The 13,143-nt window shown below is 46.6% G+C and overlaps 1 protein-coding gene across 1 annotated transcript in view; it reads left to right on the top strand.

Moving 5' to 3' along the window:
• The window catches only part of ABCA13 (ATP binding cassette subfamily A member 13), a 273,722-nt gene that overhangs the window by 221,886 nt on the left and 38,693 nt on the right, over positions 1-13,143 (top strand). Inside the window, 4 exon segments of the mRNA XM_057549669.1 lie at positions 2,245-2,375; positions 2,378-2,394; positions 7,818-7,952; positions 10,348-10,451. Coding sequence (XP_057405652.1) covers positions 2,245-2,375; positions 2,378-2,394; positions 7,818-7,952; positions 10,348-10,451 — 387 coding nt within the window.

The following is a 13,143-nucleotide window of genomic DNA, read 5'->3' as shown; positions in this document are numbered from 1 at the left end:
TAGTTCTTTTATCTTTCTATGTAAGTGTCAAAGCATGAAAACAATGGTGGACTTGTATGGGACATATAGAGGTGTTAGAACCAGTTCTGTGGTCAATTTGGGGCCAGCTGTGCCTTGTGGGGTTTAGTTTTAACATCTACAAAATGGAAAGTGGTGATTTAAAAAAAAATGCAGTGTGCATTTTTACCATTAAAAGAAAATATAACAAAGTACTATATTGTTGATAAACCTTGAAAACATGCTAAGTGAAAGAAGCCAGATATTTTTTCATTCAGTTTACAGTGAATTATCCAGAACAAGCAAATCCACAGAGACAGAAAGTGGATTAGTGGGTGCCAGGGGCTGGAGGGAAATGAGGAGTGACTAATACATGCATGTTGACCTAAAACAAATAGAACAAATAGACTGCTGGTTATTTCTCCAGCAAGAGTGGGTTTTCCGGGATCATCAGGGAATTGCAATTTGTGGTCTGCAGCTCTGGCAATCCATTTGCAAGTTCCCCTGCAGAAATGGAGAGAACGCTTTTATAGAGGGGAAGGGAAGGGAAGGTGGGCGGGTGTAGTAAACAAAGAGCTCACGGCTTTCCATTGGCTGAGTCCTCACCAGGAGAGAAGCGGAGTCTTTCTTCTTCGGTCAACTCTGCTGTTGTCACAGGGCACGAGAGCTTCCCCTGCTGGTCTCCTGACTGTTTAATTAAGGCTTCTGTTGTTTTTTTTGTAGAGTTGTGGGTTTCCTTTTGGGATATTGAAAATGTTCTAGAACTAGATAGCAACGATGATCGCATAGAATCGTAAATTCTCTTAAAACTCCACTAAATTTTACACCTTAAAATGGCTAAAATGGTAAATTTTGTATTACACGTATTTTACTGCCATGAAAGAGAAAAGAGAGGATAGAAAAATAAAGTTACTGAGTGAAATTTTTCCAGAAGTAATGGTTCAAAACAAAGCCTGATATTATATATTGAGATCACAAAATTGTAGTATTCCAGTAAAGTTGCTGAAAAAGATGTACACCAATATATTTCCTGTAAAATCTCTTAAATACACTGATAAAGAAAATTCTTAAGAGTGATTGAACAGAAAAAAAATTTTCTGTAGAGTAGCAAAAATCAGGCTGAAATAAACTTTTGCTATATGAAATTTAGGGGAAAACAAGTTTGAGGGAGTAATGTTTACAAGATTAGGAAGAAAAAGCAAAATGAAGTGGGGAACTTAAAATTTTACACAAAATTTTACTCAAAGTCAAGTTTTCTTGCATTGTTTGCTTGTCACCAGGTGCATGTACCACTTTTAAAAAAATTATTGGGTTGGCCAAAAAGTTCGTTTGAGTTTTTCTTATGGAAAACCCTAACAAACTTTTTGGCCAACCCAATAAACTATTAATAAACATTGAATTACTAGATTTACTTTTTTTTTTTTTTTAATGAGAGACGCTCATAATAGCCTCTGTAGCAGTCACAATTTCTCAGCAAGTCTTTCTTTACATTATTTTCCATTTAGGAAATAGGAATTTTCCTTTCTGGAATGTTCCCAAGAATCTTCACAGACTTTATGATTTCATCTGTGTAAAAATGCATAGAAACACGTCAATGTTTCATGTGAAATGTGATCTTGAATAGTTTAAAAGTTTAAATGTGATCACATTTGAGTAGTTTACAAATTTCCATGATGAGTATATATTAATATTAAAATTAGAAATAGAACAAGACTTCTTTTCCTTTGAGTACGTATGGTTTTGTATAATTCTCACCCTGCACTCATGGAGCATAGCTGCACTTAAAGGATTAACACTAAAACGTCAATGGTAGATGTTACTGAGGGCTGGGACCATGAATTTTTCTTTTTAGGTTCCTATTTTTCTGTATGTTCAATGACAGATATATATTATTGTTATCATAAAAATGATTTTTTAAAAAATCTGATACTGAATGATTTATTAGGTGTTTGGTTGGGGAATAATAGCCATGATGGCCATTTATTGAGCTGTAGCCATGGTTGCCAGATGACGGCTACGAAGCTCAGTGTCTTATGCGTGTTCTTCTTTAACATCCAGAGCAATCGTGGCCTCAGAGCCGTGTCTGTCCTACGGACACAGGGGCTGCTACTCATTCCTTGAGCCCATTTAATTGCGTTAGACAAACTGCGATGAACTTCTGATTGATAAGCCAGATTTAAGAAATGGGTGATGTTTGTCTGGAAAGTCGAATTTTCTGGACAGTGCTGCTGCTGCTTCTCTTGGCAGAGAGGATGTGGATCTGGCTCTTGCTGGCACAGCCAGCATCCGCGTTGGCTACTGTCTGCAGCAGGATGCCCTGGACGAGCTCCTGACTGGCTGGGAACACCTGCGTTATTACTGCAGCCTGCGTGGGATTCCGTGCAGTGCATCCCCAAAGTAAGAGCCTCTGAGGGTTTCCAGAAAGAGGGACCCGCAGAAGAATGCTTGGCAACACCCCCAGTCCCAACAGAGCTCTCTCGTCCTGTGATAAGGAACTGCAGTATCAAATAAATGTCCCTGAAACATATTTCCAGTATGATGATGCTGAAGGAAACACAATCAAATATGTCTATGTCATATTCATGTTGTATATTTAGAATAGGTCCCTGCGCAGAGAGGAAGTGGTGGGTAGGAGGGAAAGCATACCGTCACCTGCAGTTTTGTTTCCTACACAGTTTCCCCCCGAAGCATCTTTTACACTTACTGGGCTCTTAATTTGTATTCAGGAGCAAACATCGTAGAGTAGGATCCCCAGACCCTGCGGAGAAGGGCTCATACCGCATGTGGACTCGGTGGGTGGTTGGAAAGGATGACTTCCTGGCGGGTGGGCTGCCAGCACGCATGCCTTGCCTCCTTCGGCGGGATGTGGGGTGGTGGCCTCAGGAGGACGGAGGCCTGGGGTAGCCGCAGAGCCAGCCCCATCTGTGGGAGGTGGGGAGGGCAGGGACCACCAAGAGAACCCGAGGCAGCTGCCCTTCTGTCTGGCTCCAGCCGCAGCCAGCGAGGCGGGGCTGACAGCCTTGACTGACAGCTCGGTCCAGTTGGGCGGCCTGGGACTGGCAGGTGCGCAGGAGAGGTTTTACCTTCTCCGCCTCACTGTGGGGAGTGTGCGGTGCTGCTTGCATGTGTGGATTCTGAACTTGGAGCAGAAGTAAGGGGCGTATGGGATGCATTTTCAGTGAGCTTCTGCAGGAGATGGAGCGTCGTGGGGTTCCCAGGAGGCAAACCCACAGCCGTCTCCTTCACCAGCCCGTGAAGATACATTCTGTGTGCTGCTGTGCAGTGTCTCAGCCTTCCTTTCTTATTTTTGCTCTGTGACTCTAAGTGAAACCAGAATGAGATCTCTCCATGTCCCCGGAGGGGTCCTGGTCCATTCACCACCTCCCACCTCAATAGAGCCAAGACAAGTGTCCACCCACAGGACCCTGCTCACTGCAGTTAAGCAGCTCTTGACACCTGGGGCTACTCGCTGGCCCTGTCTTTAATGGGTGTTTATCTCCGTCAGCTCTCCTGGCTGGTTTCCGATTAGAGAGGTGGAGGCTTGGCAAACACTCTAAGCTGCCCCTCCGCTGTCCCGGGGGAAACACGCCCTTTGAAAGTGCTTTTGTTAATACAGTAAGGCTTGCTCCTTGCTGTCATCCAGGGAAATTGCTTTTGATCCTCAGCTGTCTAACAGCTTAACGGTCGCCAGTTAGGAACTGGCTTCACTTCTTTCAGGAAACCACAACTGATTTTGCAAACAGGATTATTGCTTGCTCAGAGGCTTCTAGGACGTCAGCACATGTGTTTCCAGAGGAGTCAGCTCCCTTGATGGCAAATTTCCCTCTCCTGTAGATTTTGGAAATATCTGAAATATAGAACAGGCATATCTGTTCCAGCGAGCTTATCACTGGGTGACAAGAGGGATTATTATAAAATAACAGAAAACAATCGTTTGTTTATGCTGGGTCAGGCACTGTTCTGTCTTACAGCAGCCATAGGAGGTGGGTAAGATGCTTATGCCGCATTTCAGAAGTGGTGGGATAGGAAACCGCCCAAGTCCCTGGCTGGAATGTGGGAGTTTGTTTTGAGGGCAGCTGACCTGGCTCCTGTGTGTTGTTCTCGGCATGCTCAGGTGGCTGGTTGGGTGAGGAGGAGCTTCCAGGGTGCTCAATGGCTGCATCTGGTTTTCTGCACCCCTTTGGTGGCTGAAGAAGTGGAAACCGCATGAGATCATGTGTGGGCTCCTCTGACTGGCAATGGGTTTCAGGACTCCCAGATCTGGCAGGACACTTCCCCAGCATGTGTGCTGTCACCTGGGTCCTCTTCCCCAGGTGCCACCTGTCCCCACTGCCACACGGCACCCACAGTTGTCTCCTCTGTGATTCTGGGAGACAGAGCCCCTCTTGCTTTGGGGAGGGTCCTGCAGGATGGCCCTCCTCCAAGCGTCCCTGCTCAGAGCTCACCCAGGGTCCTCACTCACATCTGGCCCCAGCTGACTGGTCTGTCCTACATATCACTCACTCACTTACCTGACCCTCCAGAAGTTCAGTTAGGTGAGAAAAGGATGCTGTCTTCATTCAGCTTGAACTTAGGCTTGGCAGGTTGGTGTAATCATTTTAATTTTTTCCCCACTGTCCACGCTACATAGTGTTGGACAGTGTCCATGTATGAGCCTGAATTCAATTAACCTGATTAAACAAAACTTATAACAAGTTATAACAAAATGATTATAACAACATGGTCTGGATTGCTAGAGAAGTGTGTAAGATAATTTCAGGGTTAGAGTCATACCAAAAGCATCCCACTGCCAGTGGGATGAGGGCTGGAATTTCTGTATTTTTGTTTTCCCTGGAAGAGATGAGGTGCAACCCTTAGCCATCTGGCCTTTGTTAATACCTTCAAATACCTATCAGGAAAACTCCTGCTGCATCTCACTACTTATCTTCTCTACAGATATTACTTTTCTCCCAAAGTTTTCTTCTATTCACGGCTTTGTTAGAAGGAGCTAGAAATTATTACAGGAGAGATGGGGACCAGGAGGAAAGAGTCAGAAAGAGTCAGAAGAAAGGCGTTTCTGCCTTAAATCCTTAAATTCTTACTTAGCACTTCATTTTGATCTTTAATCTCATGGAGAATTTCAGTGTGGCCAACACGTGTGCTAGTGGAAAAATTTTGGCTTTGGAATCGAATGGATGAACGTGGGAATCTCTGGGCAATTTATTTTGATTCCAGTGATATTTTAAAAAGTCCCATCATGTCTAATCATCTCAAAGATGATTAGAGATTGGGGCTATAAAGATGAATAATCCCAAACTCTTGCCTTAAGTGCAATACAATTTCTAGAATTTATGGCAAAAATGTGCCTAATAGCATAGAGAGAGTCCATTAACTATTGACAGTTTGGTGTTTAGATAGTATTTTGCAACCACAATTGCTAAGGTATTACATTTGCCATTATTTTGACAAGGTCCTGAGTGCAGGAAAGACTGCAACAAAACACTTCTTATTAGACCATTTTCAGATATTTTTGTGAAAACATGACATTCAGAAAGCAGATCAAACCAATATCTGTTCCTGTATATTCTGGATTCCTTTGCGTGGTTAACCAGTCCAGAATTTGCAGGCTGTAACACTTAACGTTTTGTGAAATTGAAAAACATGACACGTGTTTCCTGGTTTCATAAAAATAATCAATCATAGTTTGGCAGGTTTATTCAAAAGTTCGCTTATTCTGAAGTGCATTTTCTATAGCAACAGGCTGTACTTTTATGATTGTTTCATTTTTCTGTTTATCAGTTTTTATTTCTGTATTGCTAGCCTTTGAATTAGGAGGATGGCAGTGAAATAACATTTCTTTCTAATACATACACATATTTCCACTCTTTTTTGGTACAATTTCTATGGATCTAAAAATAACCTAAAATGTCATTTTCCCAGTGTGTCACTCTTGCTGCCCCACAGCTGACTCTGATCTGGAAGGTGACACTGACTTCCAGAAAGGTGAGCCTCCCAGCTGACTCTGACCTGGAAGGTGGAACTGCCTTCCAGAAGGTAAGCCCCCCAGCTGGCTCTGACCTTCCTGGGTTCATCCTTTTTCAGTGAACAGAGCCTCCTCTTCCAGGGAGCCTCCCTGGCTGCCTTCCTTCCTCTTCCATGTGAATGTCCACCTGTGGGCTGGTCTTATTCTCTGGAAGACCCTGTCCAAGGGAAACATGACCACAATCTACATCTCTCTGATTCTCGCAATGCCAGCCGTCACCTCTCTTCATTCCTCTCACAGCAGTGCCTTTCATACTTCTTTTTATTTGCTTGTCTTGAATCACTTGTTTTGTTTGAACAACTTTTTATTTATTTCAATCCATTTCATTTACTTTATGTTAATTGAAATTACTAAACTGAATGGAGCCGTGGATAAGGATAGTACCTATAAACCAATCTGGGAGACCGATGTTATTTCCGAGAAGAACAAACTACTGACCTCAAGATGATGTTCTTTGGCAGATATCAGGGGATTTAAGACCATCTTCAGGAATCTCTGGGGTCCTGAAATCTGCACTTCCTTGACTTATACTTTTTGACAGCTAGGCCTGTCCTTGAGACTCTTAATTCTTTCAGGGTCATTTTGAGGCTGCACAATTAAGTGATAGAGCAGTTTATGTTGAGAGTTTTTTATTGGGTGGCATAAATATTATCCTAATCTTTTTAGAAGTCCTTAGTATTTCACTGTTGTAATTATCACTATTATTACTACTATCCCAACTTTTATGCATTTATCCAAAAAAGTATGTACATTGGTTTAAAGTTCTGCTGTATTGGATTATTTAGGATGCACACTCGTTAGCCCACTTCCAGAGTCCTGTAGAGTTTTTCCCACTTCTCTTATATTTGAATTAAGATACAATCTTGACCAATTTGGTTCCATGATGATATTGAAAAAACTATATCTTTGTTAATACTTCTAGGGTCACAAGAGTTAAATAAAACAGTTTACAACATTTTAAAATCACGCATAAATGGAAACAAGGAAGTTTCTTTGTCTCAGCTCCCAGAGGAGCCAGCCCAGCCTGGAAGCAGACAGAACTGAGTGCAGAGCAGCTAAGGTGGGGCTGGGGGCGTGTTTTTTCTGCTAAGGAGAGAGAATGAAAGGATCTGGGGCTCCAAGGACGTATGAAGAAGTGGTGAGATGCTCGGCCAAGGAGGAAGAGGAGTGGCGACCTTGCCGATGTACGGGGGGCGGGGCGTCCCTGGGGCCGAGGGGTTCTGTTTGGTGATGGGCAGTCACCATCCTCTGGTTTTGCTATGAGGATGCCCAGTGGTTGCAAATAAGCAGAACCCTGACTTTTCTTTGTAAACTGAACCGGGTGTGCAGTGTCCTGAGAGGGTTCTTTCTTTCCTGGGGGATATTGAAGTCTCCCCCTTGCTCCTCTGCCCCCTGAAGCCCCCTCTCTTGGGGTTTCATCCCCACTCAGATCCTCCTCCGTCGTTGTTTGCCTCACCTGTGTCCGCTCACCTCAGTGTGGAGGTGTGTCTGGCCCCCCTGGACCCCACATTTCTGTCCCAGGCAGCTCCCTGAGCACCAGCCCTGAGCTCAGGGTTCTGGCCGTCGCTCCCGTGACTCACAGGTGCAGAAAATCCAGCTTCATCCAGGAGAGCCCCATCTGTTCATTCTCAGCATCCCTGTGTCCTGGAGAGGGTGTTTCAGGAGCTGGGCTGAGTGTGGGAGGTTGGGCAGGGGAGGGGCCAGAGGGAGCAGGGCTCCAGTCCCAGAGCCACGTGTCACGGGGTGGCGGGTCCCTTGGCGGATGGGGGTGCCTTCAAAGAGAGCCCCTCTCCTTCAGGTGGCCGGGGACCTCGTGAGGCGCCTCCACCTGGAGGCCCACGTGGACAAACCTGTGTCCACCTACAGCAGGGGGACCCAGAGGAAGCTGCCCACAGCCCTGGCCCTGCTGGGGAAACCCAACCATCTCTTACTGGCGAGTAGCGGACATATCAGGGACACGCCTGTGTCTGCAAATAAGACACTTTGACCTATCAGAGTTCCCCCGGGGAGGACGTGTAAAATTGGCAACATCGGGCTTCTGAACTAATAAACGTTTGGCCCTAAATCAACATTTTCTGAACAGAATCTAAAACACCATTGGAATTTTACAGAACCAAAACAGACTCTTTGACTCCCTTTTATTTATCCAGTTGAAGATTTGATACAATTTTAACATTAAAGACAATATTTTAAAAGAATACCAGAATTCACTTGTAATCTGAAAACCGATGCACGCTTGTCCTCTGGTCTGTTGCTTTAAGTCTTTCCCTACCTGCAGATGTGATGGTCGGAGCTGTAGGTACCCTGTCCGTGGGGGATCCTGAGGGTGGGGGTCAAGGGGCAGGATGGACCTGGGGGGTGAGGGGAGGTCGTCCGGCGGGAGAGCAGAGCACGGGCAGTGGCCTTGGGACAAGGCCGTCTATAATCCACGTGGGAACAGAAATTAATCCAGTTTGGCTGGATGGAAACATGAATTGGAGGTGGTCAAGTGTCAAGAAATAGAGCCAATTGTTTTGCATTACAAAACAGCTAAAAGTAGTATCATTCAAATAATAAATAGAGGGCTTCCCTGCTGGCGCAGTGGTTGAGAATCTGCCTGCCAATTCAGGGGACACGGGTTCAGGCCCTGGTCTGGGAAGGTCCCACATGCCGCGGAGCAACTGGGCCCGTGAGCCACAACTACTGAGCCTGCGCGTCTGGAGCCTGTGCTCTGCAACAAGAGAGGCCGCGATAGTGAGAGGCCCGCGCACCGCGATGAAGAGTGGCCCCCGCTTGCCGCAACTAGAGAAAGCCCTCGCACAGAAACGAAGACCCAACACAGCCATAAATTAATTAATTAATTAAATTAAAATAATAATAATAATAATAAATAGAAGTCATCATTTGTGAGCCATAGACTGGATTCTAATCTTTAGAGGGCTTCCCAGGGCTTTGCGCTTGTAGAAAGTCTGAGGAGCATGGAAAAGTATGGGAAACAAGATGCATTCTTTCTTTTCCTGTTCTTGTTCATTAAATGGAAACAGCATTTCAGGGCGGAGAGTTAAAGGGGATTCAGAAGACCTCTGTTGGAAAAATGACCCCATTGTTCGTGGACTGTCTTCTGCAATCTGAGCTGCAGTTTCCTCTTAACTTGCACTAAGCTTGCTTTTTTGCAAGGTCCGAAATAAAGGACTACTGTGTAATTGCATCTTCTGAAATCAGGTAACGAAAACCTAACACTTGCATGATTTTGCAGTTTGCAAACGCATTTTCCTTACAAAAGAAGGCTGGCTTGCACTGAAGAGTTCCCGACAGGGCCTTTCCTTACCTTCAGCAAAACTGCCCGCTCCGCCTCACACCCATGTCTCCTGGATCGGGATGGGGCCTCCGTCCTGGAGCGGGTCCCTGGCTCACCGCGGCCAGTCAGCTTCTCCCATCCTGCGGCCCTGCTCTCGGCACCCTGGTTCACCCAGGCTTGGGCGTGGTGACCAGGGTGGGGACCCACACGTGGTGTGCACGTTTCCTCCTTGCGTGAAATGGTCCTGATGACAGTGTCTGCCCATCAGCGTCCTTGAAGGCAGACCGTGAAATCCTCCCCATTGAGCTTTAGTGACGGTGGTGACAGTGAGTGTTCAGAGAATCTGGTGGCGGATATGCTTTGAAGGGCCCTTAGCGTCCTCCCCTGAGACCGGACAAGCGTCTCCCCGCCGACACCTGTGTGGGAACAACGCGTCTGACTCTCTCAGGGAACTATGCCTGGTCACACCTTCCGTCCACTTGGTTTATAACTAACTATGCACTGTACCACTCGATTTGCAGAAAAGACCCCGTGTTTGCTGGTGTCTGCTTTCCTGCTCAGTGCCATTTTGTGTCCACTTTCCTTCTGTTTCTTTCTTTGGGGCAGTTGATGACCCTCAGCTCTTAAGAAAAATGTGTTTGGTACTTCCTGACTACAAAAGCACAGAAACACATCATGCAGCCTAGAAACATCTCTCTCAAAAGTGGTTCAGATAAGAAGTGCTTCAGTGTTTATTGAAGGAGAAAGCTTCGGGTTTCAAGAAATGTCAATTTACTTGACGACGTGAAATCAACAAAGCCTTTTTCTGCTCTCCTACGTCTTTCTAGGGTAGATCCTTCTGGAATTTTATAGAGGCTGGGGTGCATCCAGGCCGGCCTACCTCCCCAGATCCCTAGGGTGGTCCAGCTGACATGAGGGTCCCCAGCCTCTGCTCGGTGTGGAGTGTGGCCTGGAGCTGAGGCCGGGATTCCCTCCGGGCTGGGCCTGCCACCCTCGCACTGGGGATGCTTGTTCTCCCCGCGCCCCTCACCCTGTGTTTTCTCTCCTTCAGGACGAACCCAGCTCGGAGATGGATCCCTGCTCCAAGTGGCACCTGTGGGAGGCGGTGACGAAGGAGGCTCAGGAGGGCTGTGCCGTGGTCCTGAGCTCCCACAGGTGAGCACGGCCCCTCAAAGCTGGGGGGCACCCAGGCCAGATGCAGTGCTCCCCACACGACAAGTTGTCCCAATACCACCTTGCCACAGAGATGTCACTGTTCACCCCCTGACATAGGTCAGGACACTGACCAGAGAGAGACCGAGGGACACAACCAAGGCCACTCCACCAGCGGGTGGCTGAGCTGGACTCTGAAGCCAGTGGTCCCTCATCTACCACACCCTGTCTCTCCGTCACTGCTGGCCAGCTGGGCACCTTCCTCGGGCCCTCCTGCGGCCACATTTCTGCCCCTTTATCCCAGCACTAGACTAACCTGAATTGAAAACCCAACACATTTCTGAATTGGGTCTCATATTTTCATCTCCACAGAATTAGTCTTGCAGTGAGATTTCAAAATCTTTGGCTTGGGCTTCTCTAGTGGCGCAGTGGTTGAGAATCTGCCTGCCAATTCAGGGGACACGGGTTCGAGCCCTGGTCTGGGAAGATCCCGCATGCTGCGGAGCAGCTAAGCCCGTGAGCCACAACTACTGAGCCTGCGCGTCTGGAGCCTGTGCTCCGCAACAAGAGAGGCCGCGATAGTGAGAGGCCTGCGCACCCCGATGAAGAGTGGCCCCCGCTCGCCACAACTAGAGAAAGCCCTCGCACAGAAATGAAGACCCAACACAGCCAAAAAAAAAAAAAAAAAAAATCGTTGGCTTGTTTTTAGCTGTACACTGCACTGTTCCAGGCCACATAGCAATGCAATTCTTAGGTTTCTTAAGTCTCCTGATGGAGAGTGAGTGCTGTGATTTGGCTCATAAACATTCTTTTTTTATTTTATTTTATTTTAAATTAATTTTTATTGGAGTATAGTTGATTTACAATGTTGTGTTAGCTTCTGCTGTACAGCAAAGTGAATCAGTTATACATATAGATATATCCACTCTTTTTTAGATTGTTTTCCCATATAGGCCATTACAGAGTACTGAGTAGAGTTCCCTGTGCTCTACAGTAGCTCATTATTAGTTATCCATTTTGTATACAGTGTGTGTATATGTACTACAGCAGAGATCAGGCTTTAGAGTTTACACGTGCTTTCTTCCTACTTGTAAGTCAAATGTGCGAGGAGCTAAGTGTCAGGAACTGAGGATCCGGGATTCTTCCTTACTTGCAAGCTTACGGATTTGGCGCTTGGGGTTCTTGGATGCTTCCAGGAGACAGGCGACTCGTGGGTCAGAGACAAAAGGCCGATTATTCACAGCGAGAGTAGCATCTGGTGTCAGCAAATTCACCTGGTTCCCTGAGCCCGAGTCACACAGGGATGCTGCAGGCACGGACGGGGGCCTGTTGGACAGGAGATAAACACCAATCTGGGGACCCTCCTCTCTATAGCAGCTGACAAGCCGGCCGGCTCTGCATCTGGCCCTCATTCTGTGAGGTTGCTCTTGCAGCCACAGCTGTGGCCAGCGGCCAGGTGGAGACCAGCCAGGACCTTGCAGGCTGAGAGCTCCTAGCAAGACCTGTGGGGGAGGGGGGACCCCCAGATGTTCCTGAACCGATAAGTCTGAGCTGGCGTGAGAGGCCTGCTCCTTGTCGCTAGATGTGAAATGCAAAGCCTGCCCATCATTCGAAGTGGGAGGTCCCTGAGTGGGTCTCAGGGGCTTTGCTGATGGCTCCAGCAGTGTCAGTTTACGTGAAAATAACACTAGCGCTGTCAATCCATGAGCATGATCCCATAGCAGGAAATCTCAGAACCAGGTCCCGTGGGGAGCGCTGGTGGCCACCCTTCAGGTCCAGGCAAAGTCGGCCCACTGTGAAGGAACCATGCCATTCACACCACTGCTTCCGTTTTGTTTGATTTTTTTTAACTGACACTCATTCACTGATGGATTTGCCTATTGCCAGACATTCCTGAATTTTTTACTGTCAGACTAACCACTAAGCATTTTTTTAAAAGTTTCCTTGAGGTATAATTGACATACCATATAATTTCCCCACTTTAAGTGCCCCTTTCTGTGAGGTTTTAGTCAGACTGCGGACCTGTGCCTGGGTCACCACCACCCAGTTCAGGACATTCCCATCACCTCGGAGTGTCTAGTGCCTGTTCTCCGTTAACCCCCATCCACCCCTGACTCTTTGTCTCTATAAATGTGCCTTTCCTGCGTATTTCATCTGCATGGAATCATGCGACCTATAGTTGTCTGTATGTGGCTGTCACTTGTCATGTGTCTGAGGGTCACCACGTGGCACCCAGCAGTGGGCTTGTGTCCACTGGGCAGCAGGACAGCATTTGTCATCCACTCACCCGTCGTGTCCCTTTGGATCGTTCCCGGATTGGCTGTTCAGTACAATGTGCTGTGAACCGTCTCATACATGTTTTTGGACACACATTTCTATTTCTGTGTTGTATGGTAGGTTGTGTTTAGCACTTGAAGAAGCTGCAGAGCTGTTGTCCAAAGTGTCTTTATCATTTATTATTCCTGGAAACAGTGATGAAGTTTTCAGTGTTTCCACACCCCTATCAGCACTATCTTCCTGATCGTAGCCATCCTGGTGACGTGTGGTTTTAATTGACATTTTCCTGGTGAACATGACACCTTCTGTCTTTTCACCTGCGTTGCTTTTCTTTTTTTAATTAATTAATTAATTAATTAATTAATTAATTAATTTTTTTTAGCTGTGTTGGGTCTTCGTTTCTGTGCGAGGGCTTTCT

This window comes from Balaenoptera acutorostrata, chromosome 7 (assembly GCF_949987535.1).
Source record: "Balaenoptera acutorostrata chromosome 7, mBalAcu1.1, whole genome shotgun sequence".
Classification (NCBI taxonomy): domain Eukaryota; kingdom Metazoa; phylum Chordata; class Mammalia; order Artiodactyla; family Balaenopteridae; genus Balaenoptera; species Balaenoptera acutorostrata.
This window is presented reverse-complemented; position numbering and strand designations above follow the sequence as displayed.